The sequence below is a fragment of the Austrofundulus limnaeus genome, unplaced genomic scaffold (genome assembly GCF_001266775.1).
Source record: "Austrofundulus limnaeus strain Quisiro unplaced genomic scaffold, Austrofundulus_limnaeus-1.0 Scaffold557, whole genome shotgun sequence".
Classification (NCBI taxonomy): domain Eukaryota; kingdom Metazoa; phylum Chordata; class Actinopteri; order Cyprinodontiformes; family Rivulidae; genus Austrofundulus; species Austrofundulus limnaeus.
This window is the reverse complement of record NW_013952959.1, coordinates 296,985-307,480: the sequence shown is the minus strand read 5'-3', so window position 1 is coordinate 307,480 and position 10,496 is coordinate 296,985. Positions and strand designations below refer to the sequence as shown.

Genomic DNA, 10,496 nt, shown 5'->3' with positions numbered 1-10,496 from the left:
GTCTTTAGTTTTTGTTGGTTCTGTGTCAGAGGTTTGGGTCAGTCTTTAGTTTTTGTTGGTTCTATGTCAGAGGTTTGGGTCAGTCTTTAGTTTTTGTGGGTTCTGTGTCAGAGGTTTGGGTTCAGTCTTTAGTTTTTGTTGGTTCTGTGTCAGAGGTTTGGGTCAGTCTTTAGTTTTTGTTGGTTCTATGTCAGAGGTTTGGGTCAGTCTTTAGTTTTTGTGGAATCTGTGTCAGAGGTTTGAGTCGGTCTTCAGTTTTTGTTGGTTCTGTGTCAGAGGTTTGGGTCGGTCTTCAGTTTTTGTTGGTTCTGTGTCAGAGGTTTGGGTCGGTCTTCAGTTTTTGTTGGTTCTGTGTCAGAGGTTTGGGTTCGGTCTTCAGTTTTTGTTGGTTCTAAGTCAGAGGTTTGGGTCGGTCTTTAGTTTTTGTTGGTTCTGTGTCGAAGGTTTGGGTCGGTCTTTAGTTTTTGTTGGTTCTGTGTCAGAGGTTTGGGTCGGTCTTTAGTTTTTGTTGGTTCTGTGTCAGAGGTTTGGGTCGGTCTTTAGTTTTTGTTGGTTCTGTGTCAGAGGTTTGGGTTGGTCTTTATCCTGTGATGGGTGATCATGTGTTTTTGTGAAGGTGTGATCATCATGGAGAACAGAGACCAAAGAGTTCCTCGTCCTGGAACTGGTCTGGACCACCAGAACCAGACGAAGAGGTGAACTGACCCTTTTTCTGGTCATTGTTCACATCAGAGGTTCCGTTTGGGTCCAGACTGCTGACGTGTTTCTGTTGCTTTCAAGAGCTGAGGAGCAGCACAGACCAGACTCTGCTGGACCAGAACCAGAATCCAAGTGTTTGGTCGCACAGAGGTCCATGGATATAAAACTTCCTGATTTAAGCGAAACAAAGTGAGTGACTAAAGATTAAATTCACTTCAGGTTCTGATTGTCAGATGGTCCAAATAAAAACTCAACTTCCTTTCTGTTTCAGGCCAGACCAGCAGCACGGACCAGACTCTGCTGGATCAGATTCTGATGGACCAGAACCAAAATCTGAACCTAGATCCAAGAGTTTGATCACACGAACCAATTCCAATCACAACCCACTCAGTAACTGTAAAGAAACAGAGTGAGTCTTTTTCATTTTTGTCTTCATCTGTTTTTACTTTTCTTTATTTTACTGTAAAATAAAAACAGGAAGTAAAACAGAGAAAAAGAATGACAAAAAGAACTTGAAAAACTGATTTAAATTGAATTAAAAATAAAATATATGGAGCAAAACCACAAAACATGATAATCAAAATAAAGTTTAATTTACTTCAGGCTGTGTTTTATAAACTTTTATGACTTTCCTCCTGTTTAAGACTGGAGCAGCACCGACCAGACTCTGACCCGAAACCCAAGACTTTAATCAAACGTACCAGGTCCATGGATATAAAACCTCCTGATTTTAGAGAAACGGAGTGAGTGATTTTTATAATAAAACTTTCAACATAAAATATATATATATAGGGAAGACCGGGGACAGTAACAACAAGGGACGGTTGCAACACATCATTTTTCTCCAAACAGAAACAAGCTATAGTGATGACACTCACACTGTACATGCTCAGTTAGATGCTCAGTTAGAAAGAAAAAGTAAGCAGATTCACTGCTCCAGGATTTATTTGAAAAAAAAAAACTGTTTTTGAGGAACCAAAGTAATTTTTTTGCCCAGCTTTATTTTTGTTATACTGTTGTCACTGTTTTTGTGATCCAGCTCCAACTTATATAGTTTAAACAAGTGATATGTTGACTTTTAACTAATATAGTTAACGTGTATCCAGACCAGCTTATTCAGCTAACACATGAGGTTTTATCATGGCTGACAGGAAGGGGGACAGTTGTAACAGTTGCTACAACTGTCCCCATACAATAAATCCATACAAAAACAGAGCACATACATGATATTAAGATGTTGAAATTGAGTTTACACTTAAAAAGGTACTGGGTATTCATGATAATTTTATAGTTTAAAACATAAAAGTGTTTAAGATGTATTTTCTACAGTTGTTGTTTTCAACAATGGTTTTAAAATCCCAGTTTCTTTCTATGGAAATGTTACATAATGTAGGCGTACAGTGACAATAGGCAAAACAAAAGTTAATTGTCTCACAAATTGTTCTATTATCCTTGTCTCAAAAAGTCAACTGTATTTTATATCAATTAGAGTCTTTGACATCTGTATATAAGGTCTACTCATCAAGGCAAATCGATATTCATCATTTGATCAAAAAGAATAAATAAATAACCCTGTAATATCATTATAACTTACAGTTTTTATTAATTTGCAATAATATAAATATAAAAATAATAAAACTTTTATTTACAGTGAAATATATTGTATTAATAATATGTTGTAACCACCCATCTGACTTTTCATTTTCAAATACAAATAGTGAAGAACGTACATGCTTTAATCACCTATAAATAGTTTTGACTATTAACAGACAGATGTAAGTTTATTGTTTTAAAATTTGGTTTGTCTCATTCAAATCATCTTTGAGTAACAGAGTCAAATGCAAAAAAACGTTGCAACTGTCCCCGGTCCACAGAACCAGTCAAAAGTTGTCGGGTCAAGATTCTCACAAACGTTTCTTTTTCGTGTGTTGAAGACCAGAACCACAGCAGAAAATGGGCTCTGCTGGACTCAGTCCTGGATCTGGACCTGGATCTTTGGTCCAAAACAAAACATCAACAGACCTTGAAGACCTGAAGGAAATTAAGTAAGTTTGTTTTTTTTTTCTTTTATATTTCATTGATAAAATAGAGACGACGGTTATAAAAAATGATTTCAGCTCCAGTTGTCTCTTGAGGTCCTGCTGTAAAACAACCTGTTTGTTCTATGACTGATGAGCTAAAGGCTAGTCTAAAAGTAAGTGAGTGAGTGAGTGAGTGAGTGTAAGCTTTATTTCTATAAAACACTGAACACAGCTGAAATGAAAGTATCTTAAAACAACAAATGTCTCTAAAATAAGACAAAAAGTGAACTCCAAACTTTTAGCTGCTGTGTTTCAGGAGACATTTTGTTTGCATGAAATCAAACCTTAGTTGAACTCATAACTGATCCTTTGCAGCTGAAATCAAAGAAAAATTTCTAAAAGTTTTAGAATATGTGAAGTTAACTGTTTACTTCCTCTAACCTGGTTCTGTTTGTCTGACATAAACTCAGTAATCTTGTTGGTTCAGGTTGTCTTGCCAGGAGCATGGCATGTTGAAGTCAGCTGGTTTGTACAGTAGAAGTATTTGTTAATTTTAGGATGGACTCTCTGCACGACATCCACATGTTTCAACAATCAGATAACAAACTTTGTTTTGTTTTTAGCTAAAAGATAATCTGCAGAAATATTGAGAGAGCAGCAGCTACTGTCTTAGACTTTCTGTAATAAAGCTAACACAATCACAGTCCTCTCAGTCCTGGGCAAGGGGTTCAGTTCAGTTCAGTTCATCATCCTTCTCCAGTGGTGGGCAGCGCTAATCCCAAAATTAGCTCCGCAATTTCTAAAGTGCTTATGAAAATATTTAGGTCCGCAACTTCAAAAACGCTTATGCCGTAGAAAAATTAGCGGAAGCTAATTCTAAAGCACAAGTTCAATTTGACACTTACTAACTGGCAACAATTGTACAATACATGTACAACACTGCCAACTAGCAGCGTATGAACCTTTGTTCAGCTTAATCTTACAAGCGTCGATTGCTGGGGATGTGATTTCCTGAAACAGAACATTGGCTCCTGGTGTAAAATTAAGTTGCTGAGGATTGCTAGTTTGGCTGATTCTTTCAAAAGTTGTTGAGGATTGCTAGTTCGGCTGCTTCTTTGTCTTTTTCATTTGTTTGTTGTAGATTTTTCATTAAAGAAGCATCAATAAAGCAATTTTAAAACTTTTTATTAGAAAACTGAAGCGATGCATTCTGGATATACATGATGAATTTGATTTGTGTTGGGAAATGAAAGTTTTCCATGCAGTTGCTCCAGATGACCACTAGATGTCTGTCTAACCCTGTTGGCAGATTTGCTTTGACCAATTACGTAAAATATTGAGCTCCAGCATTTAATTTTTTTTAAAAAGTTGCTCCAATTTAGCGCTGGGCTGTGTACCGTTTTGTACCGAAAACCGGTTTTTATTTTTGTTATGATATGAATTTTCTGAATACCAGTGTAAATAGCCTGAACATGTGCGGAACGTTTTGTCACGGCCGCCAGTGAACTGTTTCCCGGGGGACACGTTTGATCACAGCACCGCTAAGCGCATTAGCATGCTAACGTTATTGTTGGAACAACTGGCGGTGAGTGGTGTTTCAGCCTCTTATATGGTCTGACGTAAAAAAAAATCCCGTTTTCACCATCGCTGAGTAGTAAACAACTCTTCAGTGACGTGCATGGTTAGATTTAACGCGTTATGTTATAATGGAGACGTTATTGCATGGAGACTTTAGCGTGCTTCTATTGTGAAAAGCCCGGGGGGAAGTAGATTTGTAATGTAGCAAAGTTGACTGGTGTGCAAGGTTAGTCGTCCTTTTAAGTTTTATTAACATGCAACAATAGACCAGATAATGATTTTTTCTCAACCCTTCACGATCGGACCTAAATGCATGATTACTGTCTACAACCAGACAAAGAAGAAAAGATGTACAAGAGGAGGGAAACAGTGATACAGAGGTACAGTAAAAGAAAAAAGTCAATAAGCAAAGTTTGTACATTTTATTATCAGCTGAGCTGTGAGGAAAAAAATACAGTCAAATACAGTGAAACCGGTGTAATTGTTGAAAATATCGTGATATAAAACTTGGGTCATACCACCCAGCTCTACTCCAATTGTAAAGTAAAATAAATCAATACATTGTGGTGAGCCACTAGTGGGCTCCACTCACACCTACTAAGACCGGATGTGGTGATGTAAGAATGCTTGTGAATAAGTGTATTGTTTTTGGCGCTAACCTGGCAGAGTGAGTTAACTGTTAACGTTAACTGTTTTTGCTATTGCCTTCCTGCTACATAAGCAGACACAAAGCATTGTGGGAAATCAGAACCGTGACCGAAAGCAACAATCAGCAAGGATGTATACCTTCTCAATAAGTGTGTTTATCTGGGAGGGGTGCTGTTGTATAGATCACGTGTGTTGTGATTCATTGACAGCCATACCTTCCACTGTTCAAGATAATGATGACTGGTAGATAATTAGTTATTAGCGGTACTGCATTTTAATTTTAGAAAGCACAAATCCGCTTATGTAGTATAAAAATTAGTAAGACTGCCAAATCGCAAACGAAATATTTAGGTCCGCAATTAGTGGATTTGCGCTTTCGCGGACTGGTGCCCACCACTGTCCTACTCCAACGACTACAAGCTGCGGTGAGTGAGAAAATCAGGGAGGAGCAAGCTGGCTTCAGATGTGGCCGATCGTGCATAGAGCAGGTCTTTGTCCTGTGGACCATCGTTAAGCAGAGCCTGGAATACCAACAATGGCTACCAGTCAGCGTTATAGAAGGTATAGGGAAAACAGGCCCGGAGAAAGGCAGGTTGTACAAAGGCCTTGCCATTGGTATTGTTTTATATGGGGGCAAGAGGAGGGGCAGATATAATCTGAGTCCTTTTGGACATAATGTTTGCAGTCCGCATTGGTGGGCACCAGTCCGCTAAAGTGCAAATCCGCTAATTGCGGACCTAAATATTTTGTTTGCGTTTTAGCAGTCTTACTAATTTTTATAATTCATAAGCGGATTTGTGCTTTCTAAAATTAAAATGCAATACCACTAACAACTAATTATCTTCCAGTCATCTTGAACAGCAGAAGGTATGGCTGTCAATGAATCACAACACACATGATCTATCCAACAGCACCCCTCCCAGATAAACACACTTGTTGGAAACGTGTACACCCTTGCTGACTGTTGCTTTCGGTCACGGTTCTCATTTCCCACAATGCTTTGTGTCTGCTTACGTAGCAGGAAGGCAATGTTTAGTACTCCTTTTCCCAGCAAAAACAGTAAACGTTGGTAATCCATACTAAAATTTTGTATGTATTGATTTATTTTACTTTACAATCGGAGCTCCTTTTAAAAAAATTAAATGCTGGAGCTCAACACTTGACAAAATTGGTCAAAGCAATCCGCCAATGGGGTTAGACAGACATCTAGTGGTCAACTGGCGCAACTACGTGAAAAACTTTCGTTTCCGTCACAAATCAAATCAGTTATGTACCCAGAATGCATCGCTTCAGTTTTCCAATAAACAGTTTTAAATTGCTTTATTGATGCTTCTTTAATGAAAAATCTACAACAAACAAAAGAAAAAGACAAAGAAGCAGCAGAACTAGTAATCCTCAACAACTTTTTCATTTTTACACCAGGAGCTAAAGGTCTGTTTCAGGAAATCACATCCCCAGCATTTAGTGCTTGTAGGATTAAGCTGTACAAGGGTTCTTACACCACTAGTTGTTAGTGTTGTGCATTGTACATGAATTGTTGCTAGCTAGTAAATGTCAAATCGAACTTGTGTTTTAAAATTAGCTTCTGCTAATATTTCTATGACAAAGGTGCTTTCGAAGTTGCAGACCTAAATATTTTCATAAGTGCTTTAGAAATTGCGGAGCTAATTTTTCGGGTTAGCGCTGCCCACAACCGGCAGTCGCACAAACAGAAAAAACATGGGTCTGCATCCTTCAACATCACCCTTTTCATCCACAGGTTTGTGTGAAGATAAAGTGCTTGGATACTGTTCTAAACTTTTTTTTTCTGTTTGACTGCATCCGTCCGCAGGTTAAATCTGTACCACCTACCCTGGGCCGGCCCACTCCGCATCCCGAGGCCTGGTGACCTCATCCTCGTGGAAAAACTTCAAAAGGACGTCCTGGAGATCGAGCTCGGACCCTTCCTAGAGAGGGTCCTCCTGCACCCATTTGAGCAGCAGCCGGAATGGAGCTACTCCTCCCTCTGAGCACGAGGTTACAGCTCAACTTCGGCTCTTGTTGTGCGTGATCGGCTGATCACGCACCTTGTTTTTTTTTTTTTTTTTTTAAAAACAGAACAATTTACACCTAAGATGGAAATGGCTGGGTGAACTGAGATTTTTTCTAGACTGTTTTGCATCATTCCCCCATTTCACCTCTGGGCACGTTCCACCAGGACTAATTAGGCGGAGTGCCCCCCACCCGTCAGTTTTGAAAGCTCATTTCCACTTGGATTGATAACTGTACACATGGACCTGATATTTCAATGACTGAGTCTGACTATGACTGTTGTGCACATTTCAGGTGGACTGTTTTATTGCAGATGTTATTATTTGGCTGTTTAATGTTTTTCAGTCTCTAGGTGCTAGGTTTTCCTCGGGGGGCTGATTACCATCCTCCTGGACTTTTGCTAAGTATACAGTTCTCCCTCCTTCAGGCAGGACTGGATGCTTTCAGGTCCCGTAGCAGGTCTGGAAAGACTCTCTGTCTCAGTGATGCTTCAGATACTGAGATATTTTAAATGTTTTGTTTTTCTGCTTTATTTTTATGGTTTCATTTTGTTTAATTTTATTATTTCCTAGAGTTTTGTCCTTGTGTACAGCTTCCTGGTAAAGAGGATGCTAGACCCCTCTCAGAGGTCTTTCCAACGACAGTAATTTTTGTTTATTTGTTCTTTTATAGTTCTGTGGTAAATACGAGGAGGGAATATTCTGTTTATTCCGAGCTCAGAACGCCACAAAGACATAGGTCAGGTAAAGGTTTCCTGTTTCCTGTTTGGATTGATGGTCAGGTCCAGGAAGCTGAGTAAAGATGTCTCACCACGTCTGTCCCTGACAGACGGACAGTCTTACCGGTAGTTTAGAATTAGGTTACAAGTTCAAAGAGGAGGGGAGAGCTATTGTTTGGATTTACTTTTTCTTATTTTGTATTTATTTTATTCTGTTTTTCCTTTTCGGTTTCCCTTTTCAGTGCAAAAGCCAGTTTTATTGCCATTATTAACAAGGTGTTGAGTTCTTGTCTCATGAACTCTGTGATTTCTCATTAAAATGATTTTGAATTTTCTTCAAGTGGATTGTTGGAATAAAGTTTTCCTAAATGGGGATTGAAACTTAAGTTACATATTTTTATGACATTATTTCTTCATTAATTCTTAAGTTCATTGAAGTTTTTGTGATTTTAATTGTCATTTGCTATTTTAATTTACTCAGTCTATTTTTGAAGTTAAGGCCTTGAGCATTGATTCTGATGGATTGGTCCAGATTTACTTTGATTAAAGTTCATATGTAATTTCAATCACATATGCCACTTAGCTGTTATTTGATTAATGTCCACGTTCAAAGTAACTCTTGGGGGGGGATATATGTGAGTAAAGAATCCACTCGCAGGGCACAAGATTACGTTCGAGTTGTTGGTTAAATTTTAGGTCATTTCTGTTCCTTTAAATTTTTGACATTTAACCCATTCATTATTGATTTTTCAAAAATTGTTTCATTTTTCTCTTATGGTTTGGTTCTATTTTGATGATTTCGGTTTGGTTCTCAAATTTTTTTGTTGTTCCGCTCTCGGAGGAGTAAGACACTTTTTCCTTCTCTCCTGCCCATCCTTATCTTCCCTGCTTTGCTGCTGGAGCCTTCTTTACATTTTCATCCAAATCCGAAACCAGAAATTATGGATATTTTTATGGATTTTGTTAGCTGGTCTCTTAATAAATTTTTTGGAACAAAGTTTTTTCTTCCATGGGAGGACATGTCAAAGGTGGGACCTCTGTTCTGGATATATATTTGGATTCTGATCACTGGATTCTACAGATTGGTTTGGTGGTCTCCTGGTGTTCTACAAAACGTCGGTGGCTTTTCATTTCCTGGCTGCCTGACCAAATGAAGGATGGCCGTATACTATCAGCACTCGGACTTTTGCCTTGAGTGAGCTGGACTCGGTCTGCAAGCGGTTCTGCTGAGGGTCGCAGGCCGGCTTGCTGGCCAGATGGAATTGATCTTGGAGAAGCTGATAGCTCGGCTGGACGGAATTGTCCACACTATTTGTCTGATTGGATTTGCCACCTTTGATGTACCAGCAGACATTAAAGCAGATGGGAAATTGTTGTTGTCTGCCTGGCTCTAAACATTCTCTTCTGTTCCCAAACAACTGATTACAGATTTGGCACTACCCTACAACGGCCTTGAGCTGTTGACTAAATTCTTCCTGTTTGGATTACGTCGACAGAGGCTCTGCCCCACACCTCCTCTCACATCTGTCTGTGATCTGGTTCCTGGAGCAGGCTGAGGGCTGCACAGAATGAACAGTTAACATCCATATTCTGGACTATGGCTGCACTGGTTTTGGGGACTGGATTCTTCGGGCTCATTCTTCAGATATTCACACAAGTGCATACAACACTCATGGCTTCAGATACCACCCCCCCGCCCCAATCTCACTTACTCCTCTGGCTAATAAATCTGCTCTATGCAGAGTTTTTTTTAATAAACACCATAGTGTGTCACATTGTTGATATAATATGATGTTTTGTTTTTTCCTCATCTTCCCTTGTGTGGTTTTTAGTTTTTCTGTTAAGGGTTGCGCCTCCTCATGATGTCTTCATGAAGATGATCCTTGTTCTGTGTAGGGTCAGTGGCTGCATGACCCAGACCACCTGTTCTCCTATGTTCTTCTGAACAGGTGTTCTGAACTGTAACTTAACTGTTACCTAATTTCCCTCTGGGATCAATAAAGTATTTTTGAATTGAATTGAATTGAAATACTTTGAGCTATTTTACATTTGCACTTGTTGTTGTTCCTTTTACATTTGTGTTGACAGTTTATAATTATTTTTTTCTTTAATTTAGTTGATCAATGTCTGATCAAGAGGAGGGGATGTGCTAGAATAATTACATAACTCTCTACCTGACTGTTAAGTTCACACTGCCTTGACATTTCTATTCTGTATCTCTTTGATAATTGCTACAATTTGTCAAAATCTGTACTAATGAGTCTAAGACACCAGTTGATGTCTGGGGACATTGTTCTCATTTTGATACTATTGTATAACTGGTATAACTTGTCATTTTGTGATTGGCTGTTCGTACGCTCCGCCCAGAAGTATTTAATCCATTTCCTGTTGCTACAGTTCAGTTGCTACGTGACCGGACCTTTGATTCAGACCTGTTCACGTTGCGTCTCATCCTTTAAAATTGCAAAACCTTATTAAATCATTTGACGACGATCCACGCAGTTCATCTTCTTTTATTCACATGTTTCTGCCTTTTAATACAGCGGATAAAATAAGTATTGAACACGTCACCATTTTTCTCAGTAAATATATTATTAGAGGTGCTAATGACATGAAATTTTCACCAGATGTCGGTAACAACCCAAGTGATCCATACATACAAAGAAATCAAACCATAAATGTCCAGAAATAAAGTTATTTGTAATTTCTGGACATTTATGGTTTGATTTCTTTGTATGTATGGATCACTTGGGTTGTTACCGACATCTGGTGAAAATTTCATGTCATTAGCACCTCTAGTT

At 38.7% G+C, this 10,496-nt stretch overlaps 1 protein-coding gene across 1 annotated transcript in view; it reads left to right on the top strand.

Moving 5' to 3' along the window:
• The window catches only part of LOC106530780 (uncharacterized), a 10,334-nt gene extending 2,264 nt beyond the window's left edge, over nt 1-8,070 (top strand). Inside the window, exons 2-7 of the mRNA XM_014026484.1 lie at nt 617-695; nt 781-888; nt 971-1,108; nt 1,344-1,442; nt 2,634-2,744; nt 6,778-8,070. Coding sequence (XP_013881938.1) covers nt 628-695; nt 781-888; nt 971-1,108; nt 1,344-1,442; nt 2,634-2,744; nt 6,778-6,955 — 702 coding nt within the window. The 5' untranslated portion in view covers nt 617-627 and the 3' untranslated portion in view covers nt 6,956-8,070. The remainder of the gene's footprint in view (nt 1-616; nt 696-780; nt 889-970; nt 1,109-1,343; nt 1,443-2,633; nt 2,745-6,777) is intronic.
• Nucleotides 8,071-10,496: the final 2,426 nt, after the last annotated feature.